This window comes from Typopeltis vanoorti, chromosome 5, assembly GCF_054136105.1.
Source record: "Typopeltis vanoorti isolate ZY-2024b chromosome 5, IOZ_Tvanoo_1.0, whole genome shotgun sequence".
NCBI classification, from domain to species: domain Eukaryota; kingdom Metazoa; phylum Arthropoda; class Arachnida; order Uropygi; family Thelyphonidae; genus Typopeltis; species Typopeltis vanoorti.
The window spans coordinates 68,953,606-68,981,212 of record NC_143553.1 but is presented as its reverse complement, the minus strand read 5'-3'; the positions used below and the strand labels follow the sequence as shown (position 1 = coordinate 68,981,212).

The 27,607-nt window shown below is 34.1% G+C and overlaps 1 protein-coding gene across 6 annotated transcripts in view; it reads left to right on the top strand.

Annotated features, from left to right (window-relative positions):
- The window catches only part of Slu7 (Pre-mRNA-splicing factor Slu7), a 221,456-nt gene that overhangs the window by 45,062 nt on the left and 148,787 nt on the right, over positions 1-27,607 (top strand). For all 6 annotated transcript variants that reach the window (XM_090392500.1, XM_090392499.1, XM_090392498.1 and 3 more), the window contains exons 4-5: positions 7,886-7,966; positions 21,907-22,071. In XM_090392500.1, the coding sequence (XP_090248626.1) occupies positions 7,886-7,966; positions 21,907-22,071 (246 nt within the window). The remainder of the gene's footprint in view (positions 1-7,885; positions 7,967-21,906; positions 22,072-27,607) is intronic.

Genomic DNA, 27,607 nt, shown 5'->3' with positions numbered 1-27,607 from the left:
ATTTATTATTTAATAATAAAATATTATTAAATACTTCTTAAAAACTATTTCATTGATGGTTGCATAAGATAAGAAATAGTTTTTAAGAATTATTTAATAATATTTTATTAATATTAATTTTCTTGCACACAGCAACAATTTTAATTAGTAATCCACAGACTGTTCTGTACTTTGTATTCCATTCCTTTAACTTTGTTCTACACTGATGATGTACTGTTACTTTCAGTATGAAATATTTGTACCTTTAATTGATTAAAGTTATTACTGTTGGTTTTATACGTGTTAAGTTATTAATTTTAATTATGCCACAGATATTTCTAAAGATAAGTATCAGAGAGTCTAGGAAGGGAAGACCATTATTTAAATTCTAAATTAGAATTTAACGAGAACAAGCTTCTCTAAGTTTCTCTACAAATCTGGACTTGACAACTCTCATATAGGGGTTGCCAGGACTAGATTTTTTGCTTTAAGACAGATAATGAGAAATTATGGAAATATAACAGGAATATAACAAACTCCCCCCCCCCCCAGGCTCGAGTAAAAAAAATTATAATCATAAAAGTGATTGAGATATGTAACATTAAACCCTCAGCCATGGAAAGTTTTGTCTGTCTTAAAATTTTATTATGAGTTGGCCTGTTTTGGCCCACGCCTGGGTAGCCATAGAATACGTGTTTTATTGTTGCAATAAAAGACGTGTTTCTGTTTTTGGTTCATCTTTTTCTGATTTGTGAACAGCTAGACCAGTTCGTTTGCATTCTGTTTCTAGCGAGTCACTGAGTGAAGTGTAAATTTATAGTGAAATAAATTTAAACAGAAAAATACATTTTTAAAAGGTAAGTGTATGTAATTTAATATTATTTTACTTGTTAGTTTTATGATTTTTTTTTGCTTTTAAACTGAAATAATTTAATTTAGGATTTGTGATTAATTAATTAGTTGATTTTTAATAAAATATGCTGGTCAATTTTTTTTATATATGAAATTGTGCTAAAAACTGTATTAATTCTGAATACTTTTTTTTTTCTTCAAGAATTAAAGATCATTGAAATCAATGTAAAATGAAAAGAATGTACTGTATTTATAGTTTACATTGATAATTACATCAGAAAATGCTTTATTGATGTAATTATTTGTCTCGAAGCTCCCCCCCCCGGAAAATTTTCTGTGGATGCATGCCCATGCATACAGTCAAATTGACGTAAAACTGTAGCGCATGTTGATGTTTATGCACGACAGCACACCCAACTGAAATGGGCATGTGATGCCACTGATATATATATATATATATATATATCATATGAGCACTGTATGGTTTGGCAAGTGAAAAAGAACAATGGAGAGTATTATCATTGGCTAAACTATGGATGGGATTTGGGGTTAGTGGTAGAAACACTTTATGAATAGGAGAAATGGTGTGGGCAAAAGTATACAGAGTCTTGAGAAACTTCAAAGGAAATTGAAGAAAGGATTCTATCCACTATTATATGTAGTAAATGGCCAGACAGGAAATTAACAATCAAATTGCAAAGGGTGTATTGGAGTAATTTGGCAAGTAGGTCTTTCTCTTGAAAATCAAGCAACCACATGGGCTCATCAATTCACCCCTATTATGTCAATCTGGTACTTATCTAATTCCTCAGCTAGCTCCATTTCTTTGCAATTCAGGTTTCTTATGTTGATAGTACTGATCTTTAACTCTGGTGATGTTGAGTTAGGGATGTCTTTTCAGATTTGTTCTAGCTAAAATGTTTTACTTGTTAAATAGGTTTCTCCATTCAGGATGCAAATTTTCATTGTCTTTGTTATTTTATTGCTGATTTTCATACATAATTTATTACAATAGTTATTCATCTTAGTCAGGGAATCCTGCAGACTGATAATGGATTTATTTTGAAGTATAACATCAGCTGAGATTAATATCTCCAATTTTGATATCAGGTTTAACATGACTCTCCTTCATCATGCGAACCATATAGATGATGAATAACAGTGGTGATAATGTACACCCTTGCCTTGCACCTGATTTAACATCAAACCATCTTCCTATACCTCATTCAATTCTAACTGCAACTCAAAGTCAATATTGTTCTTTCCTCGCAATCATTTCCATGATAATACCTATTCCTGTCATAAGCACAATTATATAACATTGTTGCTGTTACATTCATATTCTCACCATTCTTCTCATTGTAATTTAGTTTCCCTGATTCTCTGTGTTAGGTCTCATACCAATTATTAGTTTTTCTCCTGATGCCAGACACATTTAGGTATAGACCATCCCTCTTATATGAATCTAATCTTCCCTCAAACTCACTCCACACATTCAAAAACTTGGCATCCATTCCTTCTACACAGCCTATGCATCAAATCGTTAGCCATCACAGCCCTTCTTAATTCATTTTTATCAGATCGAGATAATATGCTTACTATTTTCACTTTCTCACTCTTATGTCATCTTTATCATCTCTGATTCATTTTACAGTACTCTTTCATCCATTTTGGATTGTTTTCCATAGTCTCCAGAATTTTTACCACCTTACTGATATTTATTTTCTATGTTCTTACCAATGCTTCCTGTGACTTTTTGTATGGCTAGTTATACACTTTGCTTTCTTATATTTTTCGCTGTATTCTCTAAGAGCACAAGAAACTTGCAAGGAACTTTTGATATACTTTCTTATTTTCGTCTGATTGCCTCTTTAACTTCCTAAGTTCCCAATGGAGTTCTGATTTTTCTACCCTTGCAGACCTGCCTCACCACATGCTTCTTTGGCTGAATCAATCAATGTTTTTTTGAGGGTTTGCCATAACATCTCCAAGATTTGTTTCTTGTTTTCAGACTTCTAATTTTTTTCTCGAATAATGTGTGTTTTACTTGAGTCTACATCGAAAACATTGCTGTCATCGATAACATAGTGAGACTTTTATTATTCCTTGGATCTTCTCTCCATGAGAATTTGTGCACATTTCTATATTGTAATGTGGTATTTGTAATAACTAGTCTGTGTCCTAAGCAGAAATCTAGCAGGTACTTACCATTATTATTAGCTTTGCTCTTTTCTCCCAATTTTCCCAAAACATTTCTATATATCTGTTAATCATTTCCTACTCTGCTGTTTAGATCTCCAACAAGAACCAACCTTTCCTTTTTCGTTGTGTCAGTTGCCTTCTCTAATACCTCATAAAATTATTCCTTTACTATCTTTTTTAGTAGAACTTTCTTTGGGACCATAGGCACAAATAAGTCTCATTGTCTGGTTCCCCATTCTGATATTTGCCCACCTTACTCTATGTGATATTGGTTGCCATTCAAGAAGGTTATCCTCATATTTATTGTTGAACACTGTAGCTACTTCTTCTTTTCCATAATTGCTCTTGTGTGTGAATATAACATCTTGTATTTGTTGCTTAGAAATCTTACCTGATTTTGTCTTCTTTGTTTCGGTAGTATCTATTATTTCGATCTAGTACTTATCTCATTCTTCTGCTAGTTCCATTTCTTTGCCATTGATGCTTCTTATGTTGATGATACCAATCATGAACTCTGTTGATGTTGAGTTGGGATTTGTTCCAGTAACTCACTTTTTGCTGTTTGTCCTTGTTCCCTGATTAAAACAACTGGGATCTTGTTTAACCAAGTGATGCCCCAGCTGGTATGAAATTCTGTCATGTTGTATCATCATTTTGCATTATGGTTTAAGCCCATAACAATGAAATTTGTCTGGCTAAATCCGAAATTGCCAGCCCATCTTTGTTTGTTTGTTATCCGGGTAGATATACTTAACAGGTTTCACCATGAGAATGTGAGGATTGAACATCAGCTGAGAAGCAGTGGTTGATTCTCCACATTCCTTAAAAGGCTATATGTAGGTTTCCTCCCAGTTATACAGCTCTAACCCTTAAGCATCCCATATCAAAATCATATGTTAAATTCATTTTTTTACCTATTATGATTGTACTCCTAAATAAATCTACAAATTTTTAAGTCTGTAACTAAAATGAATAATTTTTCTAAGATTGATATGAAATTTAGCAATAAAACATTATTATTATTATTATATCACACCTCCAGGGAGTCCAAAGACTCATCGAGGGAGGACATCTACTCTACAACTCTTTGTCTCACTACTCCACTAACCTTCATCTAACACCAACGCCATCTACTGCCTACTACCACTACCACTAGTACTTTCACAGACAATCACAAACATCCATGCCCAAGGCGGGATTCGAACCTGCAGCCTTTTGGCTGGAGAGCAGATACGCTAACCACTCGGCCAACCAGGCTGGCATATGAAATAGGAAAATATACAGTTAATGTGTCTGCTATTCTTGACTATTTTTAGGCATCTTGAAATGTTTATTAAAATATCACAGAAGTTTTTTCCAGTTTTATATTTCACAAGCCCTCAGTCCTATATGTGCTGTTAACATTATTTTTAGTTATAATGTTATATACATTATTCCTTCCAGATTACCAATTGAAAATAATGCTGACCTGAAAGCCTTTTATAACATGATGATGTTATCATCTTATGTGAGTAGCACATAGGATGAATTTGTGTTGAATACTAAAAAAATTAATTGTAAACAGTTTATATTTATAAATATACTTGAAATGAAAATAATAGAGAATTTCAAAACTTTGTATTATATAAAACGTTTAGTAGTAATTTTGTCGAGTGTTGCCATTAATATTCTGTGTTTACCAACATGCTATGTCAAGATTTGATCTCTGATTGAAGAAATTTTTGAAACTCTAACAGAAAACCAAAGAAGGTAGATATCATATTTACCTTCAAAAGGAACATACATCATGTATATCTTTTGTAGAAAGAGACAGATGACAACTATGATCCATAATCAGTTTGCTCAATGTAGACAAAAAAAAATTTCTGTAGAATAGGGGGGAAATAATAATGATTGTTTTTTTTAAACATACCTAAAATGAAAATAATAAATTCAGAATTTAAAAACAGTGTGTACCATATTTTTCGCCTTATAAGATGCACTTTTTTGTACCTAAAATTTATCTGAAAATTAGGATGCATCTTATAAGCCAAATGTGTCTTATAAAGTGGTGCATCTTATACACCAATATGTTTATGTATGCACAGTTACAATGCATCATTGCTTGTTGGTAATGCATGATCACTTTGAACAGTTGCATGGTCATTAACAGTCATGCATTTAAACTAGTATTCAATACATTATTATATTAATTTTTTTTTATAACCCATGGATTCCCATGGATTCTACGGAGCACAAACATAGCTATACAATTGCATTTAAGCATAGTGTGATTGAGTATGCAAAAAAGAATGGCAAATAGGGCAGCAGAAAAAATGGTATGAACTTGGAGGAAACAAAAGCAGCAACTAATAGAATAATTCTAAAAAATACAATCACTGCAGAAAAATCGGCAAAATGGCCAGAAATTGAAAATGAATGAGAAACTTAGATAATGGATCAAAGATCAGGTTGCTGCATATCTACAAAAATTATTCAATGAGAAAAATTATTGGTAACAGAAAGAAATATCATCGATTTTAGAGGATTACCATCATGGTGCTTTTGATTTATGAAGAGAAATGATTTATGCATGTGTGCAAAAATGAAAATATCAAAAAATTCCAGATAAATTAGAAAATAAAATTGAGTTTCTCAGATTCATCATAAATGCTAGAAAACAAGACAGTTTTGAATTTTCACAGATAGCTAATATGGTGAAGTGCCTCTGACTTTTGATGTGCCTTCAAACAAGACTCAACTCCAAAGTAAAAAAAATATTGTTAAAACTTCTGGTCACGAAAAAACCCACTATACTGTTTTGTCATGCTGTGCAGGTGGAACAAAATTGCTACCTTTTCGATTTTTAAAAGGAAAACAATTCCCAAAGAAAAACTTCTCCAAGGAGTTTACGTTTACGTTCATGAGAAAGGTGAGAAAGGGATGAAGTTATGGATAAAGGTGTGGTCCAGATGTCCTGAAAGTTTATGTCAGAAACCTGCTTTGTTAGTATGGAATCAATTTAGATACCATGAAACCGAAGCTGTTAAAATTGAACTTCATAAAATGAACACAAAAATATCTGTAATTCCAGGAGGATTCACCCCATGCTTCAACCTTTAGATGTATTAATGATTAACCATTTAAAGGATTTATGAAGGAAAAATGGGTCAGTTGGATGTACCGTGTTTACTTGAATATAACTTGCCCTCGCATATATCTTGCACCCTTGATTTTACTTTATGAAAAAAGAAATTAAAAATGTTCGCATATAACTTGCACACGAAAAAAGTTTAAAACTTTAAGAAATAGATAGTGAATGTTGTTATGGCAGTTTCAGATATTTTGGAATTCAGTTAAAGAGAATCAGTATTTCAACTCAACATTGTTGGCTTGCCTTTGTCATTGAGTTGTGCAATCTTTTGTTAATAATGTACTAATCATGTGCACATCTTCATAACTGTGCTCTCTCTTCTGTCCTAATATTGCTATTAAATTAAAACAAACAGTTTCATTATTGTTTTCACTTCTCATTAGTCATTCATGATGGTTCATAACATATCTCAAATCTTGTAAATTACTGGTAAGTTTTGTTTGAAATATGGAGAAACATTCAATTTATAGTGCTGGTTTTAAACTTAAAGTTATGATAAACTCCAAGATCACATGATTCCAAAATGATAAAAGGACAAGCAATAATGAAACTGTTTGTTTTAATTTAATTACAGAAGCATTGTTGCTAAAGATTCAAATATATATCTGGTAATGAAGATGAGCCAGCAATCGCTTAAATAACGTTGATAATTAAAATTTAAATGCATTCATTTTATAAATAATTTGAGCAGTTATAAATTATATTGAATACTGAGGATTTAATTATAAACATCAATTTAGTTTTTTTCCTGAAAAACTTTAGTTTCCACATATATCTCATGGCATGATTTTTTCACTTTAATTTTGGGGAAAATTGTGAGTTATATTCAAATAAATATGATAATCTCCAAATTTTGAGGAAACATTTATAGGTAGGAGAAAGAAGGTCACAATTTTGCAGGTGTTCGAATGTGTAAAGAGTTCATGGAATGAAGTGAAAACTGTAATTATAAAATCTTTTCAAAAGTGTGCCATTAGTCATTTTCTTGATGGTACACAGGATAACTTATTTCAAGACAGTGATGACCATTTCTGGTGAAGAATCAAGCCAGAAAATTTCAAGAGTGAAGATGAATAACAATTCGAAAAGATTAATGAGATTTATAAAAATTGTTATTTATGTTATTATATTATTCTAATGTTAGATTTTTAATAACTTGTTCTTTGAGAATTGTTTTCTTCATCTAATGAATGGATAATATATGTATTAAAATTTAAATAAAAATTAATATTTACATGAAAAAATGTGATGTGTATGATGTGAAAAAAATGTGTATAATTGCATCTTATGCTGCGAAGAATATTTTTTCCAAAAATTCTACATGAAAAATGTGATGCGTTCAATACAACGGTGCATCTTATAAGGCAAAAAATACGGTATTTTCTTTTGTTGAATATAATTTTTCTTAGTAATTTTAATATGTGTAATATTCATCAGATTAGTGTTCTAGGGTTAATATCCAAAATTTGTAATGAATATTTATTTTTGATTACAACTATTAGTCCTTTGTAATCAGTATTATTCAAATAAAACTATGACAGGTAATTTTTAGGACATCGTTGTGTGAATAATGGTTAGTGAATTAGTGAGCAGCTTCCTGCAGTCATTCTACAAACTCCATGGAGGTACCGTTAAAATAATAATTATTATTCTTGTTGATGTTTCTTATTTTAAATTTAAATTATTGTGTTGTAATGACAAAATCATTTAATTTAAAAGGTACATTCAGCTACCCGCTACAGACCAGGAGCATGTGAGAACTGTGGGGCTATGACACACAAGAAAAAGGATTGTTTTGAGGTCAGTTTCTATTAGATTGATTAATTCTTAATAATTTTTTAACAACAAATAATATCATCTATTAGTAGTAAATAATGGTGACCATTACAAACTTTGTACATTCTGTATTAGTGATGTTTCATGCCTTAAATTAGTTCTGTTTCTCTTCTGCTATAAAGAGATTTTTTATATATTTGCAATACATTTCCCAGTATATTGTGAATATGAAAATATAGTTATCATCTGCTGTCTTGTTTTCTTGGTAACTCCCAGTCATTGTGATTTTTTTTTTTAATTTGCGAAATACATTTTTTTTTCAATTTACATTTATGAAAATGCATACACATAAAGAAATATGAAAGTGAATGATTGTTTGATATACAAATTGGCATCATTGAATATGTGATCACAACATATTGCATTGACCTTTCCATTTCTGATTAGAGAAGAAGCATATGCTGTTTGAATGACAATTCCTCCCCCCCCCCTTTCCTCTACCTCTGTAGTGGCTTTTATCCACCATGAATTACAAAATTCATATTTACAAAGAGGTTTGTAAATATGAATTACAAAATTCATATTTACAAAGAGTTTTGTTTTTTGACACATGATGAAATGAAAAGCAGCATGAATGAAAATGAAAGCCTTTAGTTAATTATATGAGAGTTAATCCCATATTTATAAAAACATGGATTATGCATATATATGTGTATGTATGTATGTATTTACCTTTTTTATTTTTTGTTGAAAAACAGGAATTATTTATTACTACGATGCTAAATATTGTCCAGCATACGTTTCTCTGCCTCACTTTCATTTGGTTTCTCTGGAGTTTCTGGAGTATTAAAAGACACATGATTTTGAAAAGTGTTTTCAGGCATGTTCTGTGCATGTGTTGCACTCAAAGAAGGCCTTTACATAAGTGTGACAGGATATAAAATGGCTAATTAAAGGTAAAGGTTTATAATTATGTTATGTATTAGTTCTGAACATTTGAAGGTCACTTCAGTTGCTCATATATTGCCCAGTTCTTTGTTCAGAAAACAAGAACAAAATTTTGAGATTCGTTGGCAGATCTTGAAGGAAACATTGATTGATTCAGACACAGAGTCAGGAAGTTAAAGTGGCAGTCAAGAGAAAGAAGAAAGTATTGAAAAATCATGGCAAGTAAATCAGCATGTGCTCTGAGAGAATGTATAGAAAAATGTAGGAAAGCAAAACAGTGTGTAAAACTAGTAAAACAAAAGTTATGGGAAGACTGGTAAGAACATAGAAGATAATTATCAGAAAAGTGGCAAAATGCTAGAGACTATTGAAAAAGCTCAGAAATGGAGGAAAGAGAACTAAATGATAAGCAGACTGAGAATAAAGGTATTTATTCTCAGTTTGCTTATCATTTTTGCTTTGTTTGAACACTGTATACAAGTCAGTGTTCAAACCAATTTTAACACTTGACCAAAGACCACAGATATGAGAGTCCTGAGAAAGATTAGAGGCATGAACAGATGGCAATATCATATTAAAAACGAGGATATTAGGAAAGAACTTAACATTGTTAGCATTCAGGACTCTGTTAGCAGAGCTAATCTCAGGTAATATGGTCATTCAAACAGAATGGAAAAGGAAAGATTAGTAAAAAGAAAAGGAAAGATCAGTGTTCTCTGTCAGGTTGTCAAGAAAAAGACCCAGAGTAATACCAAGATATAAGTGGATTTATACAGTAAAAAGTGCCTTAGAAGATAGAAATATCATAATCAGTATGCCTGTCATGGATTTCGGCCCAGAGCCTGTTCCATCCTTAGAAGTCATCTTGAATCTCTTAAGAAGACGTCCTGGTTTTCTTTTTCCTAAGATAGAAATATAAGATCTGATAATGTTGGAGTCTTGACAGGTAACAGATTGATTTGGAGGAAATTTGTAGATAAGAAGTTAGTTATGATGTAAGTTTTTCATGTTGTACTATCATATTCTGTACACCCCTTGAGGGTACATGTCAGGAATTTGATAATGATATCCTGTATGCTCTCCCCCTAAGGATAAATATCAGGAATACGATAAGGAGGAGGAAAGCATACAATAGTAGTTTGCCAAGTGGCTATGAAATTATACTTTTTTTAAGAAATTTACTATGACCTCTCTTTTTGAAAGAGAAATTGGATTTATTTATTTTTAGATGTTTATTATCTCATTTCTAAGTTCTCCAGGCATTAGTATACAGCAAACAAGTTACTTCTACTAATAATAGTAATCTGTGGTATACTTACAGTCCCTTAAGGCCAATGACCTTCTATGTATCCTTGGCTTTCATAACTCACTTTTTTTTATAAGAGTGGCAGTTGAGTTGGATAATGGGAATGGCTACACATTGCTATTGCTGTATTTTGCAAAGGCATTTTACAGGATACCACTTGGAATCCTGTTACATATATTGGAGTAAAAGGGGTTGGATATGAATGTGTTGATATGGATGTGAGTGGGACTAATAGATATCAAAGAGTAGTATATGGAACAGAATCCAGGAGAAGGCAGGTGACTAGCACTGTGCCATAGTGCTCTCTGCCTGGACCACCTATTTAATTTGTACATAAATTTATGTATTTTTGAATGAAATTACAAGCTTTCTCTACAATAGAACTGTACTCCAGGATATTTAAATGCATGGATAGGCTTGTGTTCATCACACACATGTTGAATTGGATTTAAATGGTATTGATGCAAAGACAGATTTATAAGAAAATAACTATTTATTAACTTAAAAGCTAATATTTTGCTGGTATTCAGTGAACACAAAAAATATATCTGGCACTTTCGCTACGGCAATTCGGGTATGGAAGACCATGCTTTGGATACCCCAGCATCACAGGATCAATTGAAAAAAACAAAACAAAAGTACTGCACAGAAGTGTCTACAAGTCCAAACATACTCCAAACCTTAACAAATATGGCTGTATAAATCTACCAAAGATTTGGGAGACAGTCATCCTAAGACCAAATTAATATTTATTTATTTTAATTTTATTTATATATTATTTATTTTTATTTTATTTTTTTCAAAACTTTCAAGGACTACTATTTGGACTACTGTTTTTTTTTTTTTTTTGTAACTTAGATGGTGCTGTATTAAGAGTTAGTCTTGTGTTGCATGCTGCAATTACTTATACTAGCCCCACTGTTACACCGAATTGTAGTTGTCTTGCATTTGTAATAAACTTAGTTTGTTTGCTCTGAAGATGCTGGATATAATACCAGCGAAATATTAGCTTTTAAGTTAATAAATAGTTATTTTCTTATCAATCTGTGTTTGCATCAATACTGTTTAAATCCAATTCAACATCTACTCCAGGATATTGATGAAGCTATGTATTCGGGAGTGCTGGTTAATAGGAAATTAAAGTTCAAAGGGCATATTGCAAAAGTGGCTAAGGTTAACTCATAGGATTACTTGGTTATTGAGAAATGCACTGACAAGCAGAAATAAGGAAATTATCATTCCTCTTTATAAGGTTTTGATACAGCCACATATGGATTAATATTCACAAGTGTAGTCCTCTGAGGTTTCTTGCAAATGTGGAAGTGGTGGAGACCATTTCTGAAGTGAGAGAACAAGATGATGAGTAATTTTGTGAATGTGTCCTTTAAGGATAAATTGAGGGTTGTGGGTTGCAGAAGTTAGTTGGCAGGCAGTGTAAAGAGAGGATATGATAGAAATGATTGCTCAAAGGGTTTTATACGATAGATACAGAGAAAATTTTTTTAGCACTTGGCTGGAAGAGGCTGAACATGGAGGTCATCCATGGAAATTGAGTAAGAGTGTAGTTAATAAAGGATTCAGAATTAGATTTTTTTCTTTGGAGAGTATTGAAGGAATGGAATGGGTTACCAGAGTTGTAACTGCTTTATTGATGAGTGCATTCAAAGAGTGGAATGTAGGTATTGTGTGGATAAATAGTCTGGGTTTCCTGTGATGAGTCTTCTGATTCCATGGAAATTCCCATGGAACGATGAGTTTCTATGAGAGAGAGAGAGAGGAGGAGGGAAAAAATCATACCAATTCTTTCTTGAGACTAATTCAGGTTACATCAAAGTTCTAGTAAATATTCCTTTGTGTATGCACGTATAGGCTTATGTGTTCATCAGACATGTTGTAATAGATTTCACGGTATGATATGAACACAGATGGATAAGAAAATAACTATTTATTAATTTAAAAGCTAATATTTCGCTGGTATTATATCCAGCATCTTCAGAGCACACAACACAAAGTTTGTTACAAATGTAAGACAACCACAATCCAGTATAACAGTGGGGCTAATATAAGTAATTGCAGCGTGCAACACAAGACTAAAGTCCTAATATGGCACCATCTAGGTTAAAAAAAAAAAAAAAGTTCAAAGTTTTGAAATAGTAGTCCAAATGATAATCTTAGAAAATTTGAAAAAATAAAACAAAAAAATAAAATAAAATAAAAATAATAAATATTAATTTGGTCTTAGGATGACTGTCTCCCAAATCTTTAGTAGATTTATACAGCCATACTTGTTAAGGTTTGGAGTATGTTTTAAGGCTTCTGTTGATTCCAGGAACAACCTCTCTGACTTGTAGAAGCGTCTGTGCATTACTTTTGTTTCTTTCCAATTGATCCTGTGTGCAGGGGTATCCAAAGCATGGTCTGCAAGACCTGACTTGCCATAGCGAAAGTGTCCAATATATTTTTTGTGTTCACTGAGGCGGATGTCCACAGTTCTTCCTGTCTGTCCGTAGAAGGCTTGATTGGCAAGAACAGGGCACTTCATAGACTCCTGGATGTGATAAAGGAGTGCATTTGTCCTTAGGTGAATGGATGAGAGTTGCTAATTTTACATAAGATTTAAATACTGTGCGTAGTTGGTGTTTGTTAAGCACCCTAGATATCTTTTCAGATGTGCCTTTAATGTATGGGATGGTGATAGTTTTGTTGTAGTCTTCTGTGGTAGATAGAGGGGATTTCTGGGTAGCATTTAGTATGTTATCTTTCTTATGGGGATTATAACCATTGGTTAAGAAGGTGTGATGTAGGTGAGAAAGTTCAGCAGTGAGAGCAATGTCATTGGAACAGATTGCTCTAGCTCTATGGGTTAGTGTTTTTAAGATGCCATATTGTTGAGAAGGGTGATGGTGTGATTGTTTGTGTAAGTATCTCCTTGCATGTGTGGGTTTTCTATAAACCGAAAATAATAAGGAACCTTCCGGAAGACTTGGATCAGCGTGTGGATCAATGGGATCAGTGTGTGGATCAATGAGATCAGTGTGTCCAGGAAGGGCAGGTAGTCATTGGCTTCTAGTTTCATTGTAAAGTGGATTTTAGGGTGCTGGCTATTTAGATGCACTAAAAATGTATTCAGTGTGTCTGGGCCATGTGGCCAAATAGCAAACACATCATCAACATAGCTGCCAGAGACTAGGTTTGAGAGTGGCTGTATTGATAGCTAATTTTTCCAGATGTTCTATGTAGAAGTTGGCTAAGGCAGAAGAAAGGGACGAACCCATAGCTGTCCCATCTAATTATTTGTATATTTTGGTTCTAATCTAATTATATAAGGCTGGAGGGTTTTTTAGCCTTCTTAAAAAGGTGCCGAGATACCAATTTGATACCAAACTGTATAAAAATTATGAACAAGTTTCACTCAGCCAAAGCTCAACATATTTATAAAAGAGCGAGTTTAGCACTATTACGAGACAGGTATACGCTACTCGCCGAGAACTTCCAAAAATAAATTCCTCCATCAGTGTACTACATGATATATTATCTGACATTTTGAACCCGGAGCTATGGGATATCTTGGATAAAATCTCTGACTCGACAGCCAATAAAGAATTTGCTAAAGTTAAAAACCGACACCACAAAAAATTCGAAATCCTCCAGCAACGCCATTTTACTCACGGCCGCAATTTCATCAAGATGGCGTCGTTGTGAACCTATCATTGACAACCTTATCCAAAGAAGCCATGAGTGCATTAAGTCTTGGACACAATTTTGCCATTACTCCTAAAGATGTGCCTAAAACCAAAATAATGGCTTCTGTTGAATGCAGGATTTACCACTTGCCTCCAACTATAACCAATATTAGGTTAGACGTGGCCAATATCCTTATCCATTCTAAGCCTCCCAAAAATAATATCCCACATAAAAGAACTATGCAATAATAACCACATTACAATAACCAAATCACACAAGGAAAAGCCACTGTAGTAATGGATACACCAGAATATGAAAGCAAAATGCATGCACCTCCAAGACTGGTCTACATATCAAATCATAGATCGAGATCCCACCAACTCACAGAAGAATAAGGTGTGAAAGTTACTGAACAAAGTCACTTCCTGGCCAAAAGAAATTGTCAAAAAACTCAAACCCTTGCACGTTAAAACACCTAGAATATATGGTGCTCCTAAATTACACAAACAAGGTACACCTTTATGTCCTATTGTAGATAGTATAAACAGTCCTGCATATAAACTAGCTAAACATTTAGCCAAATTACTAACCACTTACATAAACAATTCTCTCTCTTTTGTTAAAAATTATACCCACCTAAAAAGTATTTTAGAAAACCACACATTAAATAGTTCAGACCTAATGGTGAGTTTTGATATCACCTCATTATTCACTAATGTACCACTGATTGAAACACTTAACTTACTAAATTCACAATTTCCCCCAGATATATTTCAGCTATTTAAATTCACAGTACAAGCAGGTTATTTTACATCATCATCATCATCAAATTCCTGCCATGTACCCTCAAGGGGGTACAGGATATGATAGTACTACATGACAAAAATTACATCATTACTAACTTCCTATCTACAATTTTCCTCCAAATCAGTCTGTTACTTGTCAAGACTCCAACATTATCAGATCTTATATTTCTATCGTCTAAGGCACTTTGAACCGTATCAATCCAACTATATCTTGGTCTTCCTCTGGGTCGTTGGCAGAGAACACTTGTTTTGCTAATCTTTCCTTGCCCATTCTGTTTAAGTGACCATACCACCTGAGATTAGCTCTGCTAACGCATTCCTGGATGCTGACAATGTCAAGTTCTTTCATAATATCCTGTTTTTAATATGATATTGCCATCGATGCCATCTGTTCACGCCTCTAATCTTTCTCTGGACTCTCATATCTGCAGTCTCTAGTCTTTGGTCAAGTGTTTTAATTCTAACCCAGCTCTCAGATCCATAAGTTAAAACTGGTTTGAACACTGTCTTGTATACAGCTAATTTAGTGTTCTGATTAATTTCTCTCTTATTCCATATGAATTTATTCAATTGACTTCCCACCATACCAGCTTTGCTGATTCTGTTGTCTATTTCTATATTTAATTTACCATCTTCAGTAAAAATCGTGCCTAAGTAGCTGATAGGATAACTTGTTCAACAGGTTCTCCATTCACAACACAGTTGACATTTTCAATGATTCTGCCTATTTTCATTGTCTTCGTCTTTTTATTGCTGACCTTCATACCATATCTATTACAACAGCTATTCAATTTAGTCAGAGAATCCTGCTTACTTGTAGCGGATTTATTTAGAAGTATAACATCATCCGCATAAAGCAAAGAGCTGATATCATGTTTAATACCACATTCCTTCATAATGCAATCCATATAGATAATGAATAACAGAGGGGATAATGTACATCCCTGTCTCACACCAGATTTAACATTAAACCATCTTCCTGTACTTCCTTCAATTCTAACTGTTGACTTACAACTCAAATAAAGACTAAGTATTGCTTGATATAAAGTCCCATTGACACCATATAACTGCAGCGTATTGAATAGCTTCTCTCTTGGCACCTTGTTATATGCCTTTTCCAAATCGACAAAACTTAAATATAGATCTTTGTTATATTCCCATGCTTTCTCGACTATTTATCGTAAAGTGAAGATCTGATCCTGACAGCCTCTATTTGGCCTGAATCCAGCTTGTTCTTCACCAAGCTTTTCTACCACAATTCTTCTCAACCGTTTCTCAAGTATACTTGCATAGATCTTGCCAGGAACACTCAGTAGGGAAATACCTCTGTAATTCTCACATTCAGTTTTATTTCCCTTTTTATATATTGGTACTATAAGAGCTCTACTCCAATCATCGGGAATTCGTCCTTCTGTCCAGGCTTTCTGAACTATGCAGTGCAGCCACTGTAAGACTCTTATACCACCATACTTCGGCATTTCTGGTCGAATATCATCTACTCCTGCTGCCTTTCCACATTTCAAGCCTTTGATTGCTTTTTCTACTTCAAGTATGGATATGTATTCCAGACTGCATGCCTGGTGAGTGTTTTTTACCACTGTGCTATCATCACTGCTTGTTTCATTTAGCAGTTTTTCAAAGTAATTACTCTATACTTCAAGGATATCTTTTTCTACCGTTTTCATGTCACCTATATCATCTCTAACTCCTTTTACAGCACTCTTTCCTCCATTCTTAAGCTTCTTCATCAACCTCCAGAATATTTTGCCACCTTCTTGATATTTATTTTCTATATTCTTGCCAAAGTTCTCCCATGACTTTCAGTAACTTTTGATATGCTTTCTTCTTTTCCTTCACTGCCTCTTTAACTTCCTGTGTCCACCAGGGAGTTCTGATTTTTTTTTATTCTTGCAGACAACCTCGCCACATTCCTCTCTGGCAGAATCAATCAGTGTTTTCTTCAGAGTTTGCCACTGAATCTCCAAGGTTTGATTCCTGTTCTCAAACTCTTTCATTTTTTCTTCAATAATCTTTGTGTATTTTATTCTACAGTTCACATCTGAGATCTACTCAACTTTTATTCGCTTTAAAACTTTCTTACATGTCATTCTTTTCAATATGAAATTCCATTTTATCCTGCTCAAGACTAAATAGTGATCACTTCCAATTTCAAATCCTCTGTACACTCTGTTGTCCTGCACCAGGAAGAAAACATCACTATCAACAATAACATAGTCAATGAGACTTTTCTTATTCCTAGCCTCTTCTCTCCATGTGAATTTGTGCACATTTTTATGTTGGAACATGGTGTTAGTAATAACCAGTCCATGTCCTGAGCAGAAATGCAACAAATATTTGCCATTATTATTAGCTTTTCTCTTTTCTCCAAATTTTCCCAAAATATTTTTGTATGTCTCACAATCATTTCCTACTGTGCTATTTAGATCCCCAATAAGAACCAACTTTTCCTTTTTCATTGTGTCAATTGCTTTTTCTAAAGCCTCAAAAAATTCCTCCACTTCTACCTTAGTAGAACCTTCTGTGGGGCCATAGGCACAAATAAGTCTCATTGTCCAGTTCCCCATTCTCATATTTGCCCACATTACTCTACTTGAGACTGACTTCCATTCAAGAAGATTAGCCTCGTATTTTGTGTTGAATACTATAGCTACTCCTTCTTTTCCTTGATTGTCATTGCCTGAATATAACATTTTGTATTTATTGCTCAGAAAGATCTCACCAGTTTTGGTCTTTTTTGTTTCAGTCACCCCTATTATGTCGATCTGGTACTTATCTAATTCCTCAGCTAGCTTCATTTCTTTGCCATTCAGGCTTCTTACGTTGATAGTACCAATCTTCAACTCTGGTGATGTTGAGTTGGGTTGTGCTTTCAGATTTTCAGTTATTTTACATGGAAAGGGAAAATATACAAATAATTAGATGGGACACCTATGGGTTAACCCCTTTCTTCCCCCTTAGCCAACTTCTATGTTGAACATCTAGAAAAATTAGCTATCAACACAGCCACTCTCAAACCTAGTCTCTGGCAACTATGTTGATGGTGTGTTTGCTATTTGGCCACATGGCCCAGACACATTGAATACATTTTTAGTGCATCTAAATAGCCAGCACCCTAAAATCCACTTTACAATGAAACTAGAAGCCAGTGACTGCCTGCCCTTCCTAGACACTGATCACATGTCTTCCAGAAGGTTCCTTATCATTTTCGGTTTATAGAAAACCCACGCATACAGGGAGATACTTACACAAACAATCACACCATCACCCTTCTCAACAATATGGCATCTTAAAAACACTAACCCGTAGCGCTAGAACAATCTGTTCCAACGACATTGCTCTAATTGCTGAACTTTCTCACCTACATCACACCTTCTTAACCAGTGGTTATAATCCCCATAAGATAGATAACATACTAAATGCTACCCAGAAATCCCCTCTATCTACCACAGAAAACTACAAGAAAACTATCACCATCCCATACATTAAAGCACATCTGAAAAGATATCTAGGGTTCTTAACAAACACCAACTACGCACAGTATTTAAACCTTATGTAAAATTAGCAACTCTCATCCGTTCACCTAAGGACAAATGCACTCCTTTATCACATCCAGGAGTCTACGAAGTGCCCTGTTCTTGCCATCAAACCTACTACGGACAGACAGGAAGTATGGACATCCGCCTCAGTGAACACAAAAAATATATCGGACACTTTCGCTATTGCAAGTCTGGGTCTTGCAGACCATGCTTTGGATACCCCTGCGCACAGGATCAATTGGAAAGAAACAAAAGTAATGCACAGAAGCTTCTACAAGTCAGAGAGGTTGTTCCTGGAATCAACAGAAGCCTTAAAACATACTCCAAACCTTAACAAGTATGGCTGTATAAATCTACCAAAGATTTGGGAGACAGTCATCCTAAGACCAAATTAATATTTATTATTTTTATTTTATTTTATTTTTTTGTTTTATTTTTTTAAATTTTCTAAGATTATCATTTGAACTACTATTTCAAAACTTTTTATTTTTTATTTATTTTTTATTTTTTATTTTAACCTAGATGGCGCCATATTAGGACTTTAGTCTTGTGTTGCATGCTGCAATTACTTAAACTAGCCCCACTGTTACACTGGATTGTGGTTGTCTTGCATTTGTAACAAACTTTGTGTTGTGTGCTCTGAAGATGCTGGATATAATACCAGCGAAATATTAGCTTTTAAGTTAATAAATAGTTATTTTCTTATCCATCTGTGTTCATATCATACCGTGAAATCTATTACAACATTCCTTTGTGTAATTTGACAAGATTCAAACCTTGAGCCTTTCCAGCGGAAAGACATGTTATTCTTCCTATTGTACTTTCCAGAAAGTACTTGTGTATATTGCGTACAGTGAGAAAACTTCCATAATGATATGCATTACTGGTAATAAATATTCATATCTCTATAAGAGATATGCATATTTATTACCAGTTATACAAGTTTTTTTTTTTTTTTTGTAAAATATTCACACACATACGCGTGAAGTTGTAGAATGTATAGCACATTAGTGTTATGTGTAAGCAAAGATTTAGAATGGAGAATCTATTAATATTCTTCTCATAGAGCCAGAGATTGTAGTTGTTGAGAAACACTGAGAAATTTTTTTCTGAGAATAGACACAGATGAAATATAAGCGTAAAAGGAGAAGCAGGTTTGGTGAATTTGCAGACTGTAAAAGAAATTTGGGCAGCTGCTTTCCAGTGGTCTTGTGAAAACATAAGTTTTCACAGGCTCCATTGGAAAGTGTCAGAATAATAGAATACATGTATTTCTATCATTGCTCCACTGATAGAAGTATATGTAGAAAAGAAATAGTGCTGAAGCAAATTGTGAGATAGTTACTGAAGTAATTCAGTGAAAGAGAAATTATCTTTCAGCCAAATCACCTCTCTCTGGATAGCATCAAGAATTTTTAGGGAGGTTTTTGATGCATCACCCAATACATATGAATGGTATTCTAAGGTTGGGTGTATTTGAGATTTGTATCAAGTTGGTAGCTAATAGGTGAAAAGGGTATCTAGTTTTTTAGAAGCTGAGGAAGCTATTGATGTGAAGGTATGTGTTTATGAGAGGGAAGGTTGGAGCAAAATATCCAAGTCCAATGAGAAAAGTCTGGGCTTGCTTGATGTTTTGTGTATTATTGAAGATAAGAAAAGATGAACTGAGATCTTTTGGTGAGAAAAAAGACTATGTTTTGGTAGCATTGAAGACTAGGAGTTTAGTGTTATAGAGAAATAAGTATGACGAATAGAGTATACTGTTGTCAGCAAAACTATGGATAGGGTTATTAGTCAGTGAGTGGATGATCATTTATATAGAATATAGCATACTATGAGCAGTATTACTGTGTGTGGATAGAATTCTTGGCAAGCAAATAGAAGGTTATTTATATATAGTGGAAAGAGCATTGGCTATATTAGCACAATTTTGTGGTGGAAAGAGTAATCTCAAAATCTTTGCTGGACATGACGACACATTTCCAGTAAAGGAAATGTGTAGGCTAGTAGATTTGCCATGAATCTACTAGCCTACATTACATGAGTGGAGAAATCCATAGTAGTAGTTATTGATTTGTAGATCTCCAGATAATGAAGTTGACCATTGACCTCTATTTATCTTCTTTTTTCTTTAGAATGTTCTGAATATAGGCTTTGCTTCCATGCTGTGGAACAGATGCCATTAGAGCATAGTGATATGCAAGATGAGTGTTAGTTCTTAAATACAAACTTTGAGTACAACTAGAGTGATGCTATCAGAATCAGTTTATTTTATTTATTTTTTATTTTTTTTATAAGTTATTTAAGATTCTTTGTCTTTGTGTAAGATCACAGGCCTTTGGTCCACTGTTTCTAGTATGCCGATTTGTGGTGGGTCCTCTGTAGTTCAGTCAGTACCGATGATGTCATCTGGGACATAAAGAACTTTTATAAAGGTTCTATAGGAAGTTTTCAGTGTTGAGACCACATTGTAATATAAGGAGTTTTTTAAAAAATAAATACTTAAAACCTGACAAGTTTCATGTGTCCTAAGACTTATATCATCAGGGGTGGTGGTACATCAAAGTTTTACACAACAAAAGCCTATTAATAATTAATTACATATATTAGATGCTTTTTTTTTGTAACTTCACAACTGTAACATATAATTGATAAACCAGAATACAAATAGCAAATTCATTACTCTTTACATTTTATAAGTTTTTCTTCTTAAGATGAGTTAGCTGGTTTTATACAGAAGTGCAGGTTTTTCATCCCACATAAACAAACAAGCCAACAGAAAAATACACACAATTAACAAACAGAATACTTGTCTACCTTATAGCCTTAACTGCTTCAATCATAATTCCAAACAATCAACTAGCTACAACCACAGTCATTTTTACATAAATTGAAGGAGGATAATAACTGTCATATGTACAGTATATAAGATTTCTGCACTTGGTACTTTCAAAATCAGATTTGGATTTCATTATGATGGCATTCGGTTTGTTATTTTACTGTAGCTGAGATTGAGGATGGAATTATTGTCAGACCACTTATGGAAATCAGAATTTTTTTTTTTTTTTTTTTTTTTGGACTTCTTAGCACACCTGTTTTTTAAAATGGCTTTGATAATGGATATAAATTTTGAATGAAGTCCTTCATTTCAGTAATTTATGTAACTCAGACAAGTTTTTTTAGATTAGGGGAGTGGAAGGAAAGTAGGATTTCTATTAGTTGTCCAGTTTTACACCACACTATGTAGTACCAGAGAACACAAGATGAAGAGCATTTTGCTGGAGTGAAAACTCAGTTATCAAGAGGCAGATTGCTCCAAACATATTTGGAGGGATGGCTAATTGAAAATAATTTTCTGTTATAATAAAATTGTATCTTCTCTAATAAATTATATATGGGGGGCTGGAAAGTTCTGATAAACTCCTAGAACAAAAATGATGATATGGTTTGTGCGACAAGGGAAAGACTTTTTTTCTTAGAAGATTGCAAATAATGTAGCAGCATTGTAACAAGTGTCTAACACTTTGTGAGAAATATGTAGAATGTGTAAGTTACATGGTTCCACCTCAATTCTTTCATGGTGATTATCAGAACTTTCCATCCCTCCCCCTTTCCACTCAATAATACCTTATTCATTTAATATTATTTACTGTTTGTATGCAGAGACCCAGACGAGTGGGAGCAAAGTATAATGGTGAAGATATTGCTCCTGATGAAATATCATTACCTAATCTTCACATGGACTATGATGGTAAAAGGGACAGATGGAATGGTTATGATCCTGCAAATTATCAGTCTATTGTAGATGAATATGCTAAAGTTGAAGAGGTAAGGTATACACAGAGTGCTGCATGTGAAGAATATTGATCTAATAAACAGATCTATCAGCTGTTGTTTTAATGCATTCATGTTTTTTTTTAATTAAAAAAATTTAATGTAAATCCCAATTGTGAAAGTTTATAAATCTATAGTATCTTAATATTGTGGATGGGCTAATAACTATCAGATAATGTGGAAATCCCGTTCTAGAAATCAAACAAGGCCAGCAAGCAGCGTGGTAATATTTTTAGTGAACAATGAAATGTATCTATAACCTAAACACATTTACCAACATCCATACCATAGCAGGATTCAAGAGCATAGCCTGTTTATTGGAGAACAGATAAGCTATTTACATGGTCAGTATTGGCCAGAATTCTGATTGCACTCTTATGTGTAATGTATAGGAAGAAGCAGTATTAAGCAGTTTGTAAATTTTTTTGAAAGGAATTTTTTTTATCGTTATTTTCATTTACAGTTAGTGACATTTTGAAGTAACTTTTTTATGCTAATTTCTAACTAAAATCATTGTAAATGATCAGTTGGTCAACATTTTTTGCTATGTAAATGACATCTGTTTACTGGGTAAACTACCCACCTTTACTTCAAGTGCATATTTAAGCTTATGGGTTCAATATACATTAGCAAAATAGTTCTAGTGGCCTATCACAATGCAACACAATAGTTAAAAACATTTTAATTTAATATTTTGCCTACACTAACCTTGCATTTCATTTAATTTTTATTTTGTCTCTACCATTCCCCCAATTCGGAAAATCATTCTGACCATTTTGACTTCTTATCCTTGGAGCTTGATTTCTTGTAATCAGAATCCTTATGAGTGAAGTTCTCTTCCTCTTAATGTCTACATATCTAACTCGCATTCTTTTTCCAATTTTACTGACCAAGGCTGCTTAAGGGTCAAAGCCATATAACTAGCACGAGACCTCCATGTAGCCTTTTAAGGAATGCAGAGAACTGACCAGGGATTCTGACCTGTCCAGTCCTCACCTTTTCATGGTGCACCCTGTTAAGTATCTACCTAGATACTGAAAATGAACACGGATAGGTTGACAGTTTGGAATTTAGCAAATCAAATTGTATTCTTATTTGCTTAAACCACAGCGTAAAATTATGGTACAACATGTCAGAATTTCATGCCGGCTGGGGTGTTACTTGATTAAACAAGTCTCCTGTTGTTTTGGTCAGGGAACCACAGTGAACAACACAAAACCAGTTACTGGAACATATCCCAGAACATAACTCAACATCAGTAGAGCTCAAGATTGGCACTATCAATGTAAGAAGCATCAGTGGAAAAAGAAATGGAACTAGCAGAAGAATTGGATAAGTACTGGATTGACATAATAGGCATTACTGAAACAAAGAAGACAAAAACAGGCAAGATCTTTCTAAGCAACAAATACATCATCATCAAATTCCTGCCATGTACCCTCAAGGGATGTACAGGATATGATTGTACTGCATGAAAAAAAATTACATCATTACTAACTTCCTATCTACAAATCTGAAAACAAACCCCAACTCAACATCACCAGAGTTAAAGATCGGTACTATCAACGTAAGAAGCCTGAATGGCAAAGAGGTGGAGCTAGCTGAGGAATTAGATAAGTACCAGATCGACATAATAAGGGTGACTGAAACAAAAAAGCCCAAAACTGGTGAGATCTTTCTGAGCAATAAATACAAAATGTTATATTCAGGCAATGACAATCAAGGAAAAGAAGGAGTAGCCATAGTATTAAACACAAAATACAAGGCTAATCTTCTTGAATGGCAGTCAGTCTCAAGTAGAGTAATGTGGGCAAATATCAGAATGGGGAACTGGACAATGAGACTTATTTGTGCCTATGGTCCCACAGAAGGTTCCACTAAAGTAGAAGTGGAGGAATTTTTTGAGGCTTTAGAAAAAGCAACTGACACAATGAAAAATGAAAAGTTGATCCCTGTTGGGGATCTAAATAGCACAGTAGGAAATGATTGTGAGACATACAAAAATATTTTGGGAAAATTTGGAGAAAAGAGCAAAGCTAATAATAATGGCAAATATTTGTTGCATTTCTGCTCAGGACATGGACTGGTTATTACTAATACCATGTTCCAACATAAAAATGTGCACAAATTCACATGGAGAGAAGAGGCTAGGAATAAGAAAAGTCTCATTGACTATGTAATTGTTGATAGTGATGTTTTCTTCCTGGTGCAGGACACCAGAGTGTACAGAGGATTTGAAATTGAAAGTGATCACTATTTAGTCTTGAGCAGGATAAAATTGAATTTCATATTGAAAAGAATAACATGTAAGAAAGTTTTAAAGCAAATAAAAGTTGAGCAGCTCTCAGATGTGTACTGTAGAATAAAATTAGCTGTATACAAAACACTGTCTTGTATACAGCTAATTTAGTGTTCCGACTAATTTCTCTCTTATTCCATATGAATTTATTCAATTGACTTCCCACCATACCAGCTTTGCTGATTCTGTTGTCTATTTCTATATTTAATTTACCATCTTCAGTAAAAATCGTGCCTAAATAGCTGAAATGTTTTACTTGTTCCACAGGTTCTCCATTCACAACACAGTTGACATTTTCAATGATTCTGCCTATTTTCATTGTCTTTGTCTTTTTATTGCTGACCTTCATACCATATCTATTACAACAGCTATTCAATTTAGTCAGAGAATCTTGCAGACTTTTAGCAGATTTATTTAGAAGTATAACATCATCCGCATAAAGCAAAGAGCGGACATTAACATCTCCAATTTTGATATCATGTTTAATACCACTTTTCTTCATAATGTGATCCATATAGATAATGAATAACAGAGGGGATAATGTACATCCTTGTCTCACACCAGATTTAACATTAAACCATCTTCCTGTACTTCCTTCAATTCTAACTGCTGACTTACAACTCAAATAAAGACTAAGTATTGCCTGATATAATGCCCCATTCACACCATATAACTGCAGCGTATTGAATTGCTTCTCTCTTGGCACCTTGTCATATGCCTTTTCCAGATCGACAAAACTTAAATACAGATCTTTGTTATATTCCCATGCTTTCTCGACTATTTGTCGTAAAGTGAAGATCTGATCCTGACAGCCTCTATTTGGCCTGAATCCAGCTTGTTCTTCACCAAGCTTTTCTTCCACAATTCTTCTCAATCGTTTCTCAAGTATACTTCATAGATCTTGCCAGGAACACTCAGTAGGGAAATACCTCTGTAATTCTCACATTCAGTTTTATTTCCCTTTTTATATATGGGTACTATGAGATCTCTACTCCAATCATCGGGAATTCGTCCCTCTGTCCAGGCTTTCTGAACTATGCAGTGCAGCCACTATACGACTCTTATACCACAATACTTCAGCATTTCTGGTCAAATATCATATACTCCTGCTGCTTTTCCACATTTCAAACCTTTGATTGCTTTTTCTACTTCAAGTATGGATATGTATTCCAGACTGCATGCCTGGTGAGTGTTTTTTACCACTGTGCTATCATCACTGCTTGTTTCATTTAGCAGTTTTTCAAAGTAATTACTCCATACGTCAAGGATAACTTTTTCTCCCGTTTTCATGTCACCTTTATCATCTCTAATTCCTTTTACAGCACTTTTTCCTCCATTCTTAAACTTCTTCAACAACCTCCAGAATATTTTGCCACCTTCTTGATATTTATTTTCTATATTCTTGCCAGAGTCCTCCCATGACTTTTGTTTAGCTAGTTTTACACAGTGTTTAGCATTCTTGCATTTGTCTCTATATTCTCTAAGAGCACAAGCTGACTTATTTGCCAGGAACTTTTGATATGCTTTCTTCTTTTCCTTCACTGCCTCTTTAACTTCCTGTGTCCACCAGGGAGTTCTGATTTTTCTATCCTTGTAGACAACCTCACCACATGCCTCTCTGGCAGAATCAATCAATGTTTTCTTCAGAGTTTGCCACTGAATCTCCAAGGTTTGATTCCTGTTCTCAAACTCTTTCATTTTTTCTTGAATAATCTTTGTGTATTTTAGTCTACAGTTCACATCTGAGAGCTGCTCAACTTTTATTTGCTTTAAAACTTTCTTACATGTTATTCTTTTCAATATGAAATTCAATTTTATCCTGCTCAAGACTAAATAGTGATCACTTCCAATTTCAAATCCTCTGTACACTCTGGTGTGCTGCACCAGGGAGAAAACATCACTATCAACAATAACATAGTCAATGAAACTTTTCTTATTCCTAGCCTCTTCTCTCCATGTGAATTTGTGCACATTTTTATGTTGGAACATGGTGTTAGTAATAACCAATCCATGTCCTGAGCAGAAATCCAACAGATATTTGCCATTATTATTAGCTTTGCTCTTTTCTCCAAATTTTCCCAAAATATTTTTGTATGTCTCACAATCATTTCCTACTGTGCTATTTAGATCCCCAACAAAGATCAACTTTTCATTTTTCATTGTGTCAGTTGCTTTTTCTAAAGCCTCAGAAAATTCCTCCTCTTCTACCTTAGTAGAATCTTCTATGGGACCATAGGCACAAATAAGTCTCATTGTCCAGTTCCCCATTCTCATATTTGCCCACATTACTCTACTTGAGACTGACTGCCATTCAAGAAGAGATTAGCCTCGTATTTTGTGTTGATTACTATGGCTACTCCTTCTTTTCCTTGATTGTCATTGCCTGAATATAACATTTTGTATTTATTGCTCAGAAAGATCTTGCCAGTTTTGGTCTTTTTTGTTTCAGTCACCCCTATTATGTCGATCTGGTACTTATCTAATTCCTCAGCTAGCTCCATTTCTTTGCCATTCAGGCTTCTTACGTTGATAGTACCGATCTTTAACTCTGGTGATGTTGAGTTGGGGTTTATTTTCAGATTTGTTCCAGTAGCTGACTTTTCGCTGTTCGCCCTGGTTACCTGACGAAAACAACGGGGGGCCTTGTTTAACCGGGCGATGCCTCGGCTGGCATGAAATTTTGTCATGTTGTACCATCATTCTATATTTTGGTTTAACCAATAAGAATACAATTTGGGCGGCTAAATCCCAAATTACCAGCCCATCCTCGTCCGTTCAGTATCCAAGTAGATACACAACAGGGTGCACCACGAGAAGGTGAGGATTGGACATTAGGTCAGAAGCCCTGGTCAGTTCTCAGCATTCCTTTAAAGGCTATGTGGAGGTCTCCTCTCAGTTATACAGCTTTGACCCTTAAGCACCCCATGATTTTTACTACAGATGGTAAATTAAATATAGAAATAGACAACAGAATCAGCAAAGCTGGTATGGTAAGAAGTCAATTGAATAAATTCATATGGAATAAGAGAGAAATTAGTCGGAACACTAAATTAGCTGTATACAAGACAGTTTTCAAACCAGTTTTAACTTATGGATCTGAGAGCTGGGTCAGAAGTAAAACACTTGACCAAAGACTAGAGACCGCAGATATGAGAGTCCTGCGAAAGATTTTAGGCTTGAACAGATGGCATCAATGGCACTATCATATTAAAAACGAGGATATTAGGAAAG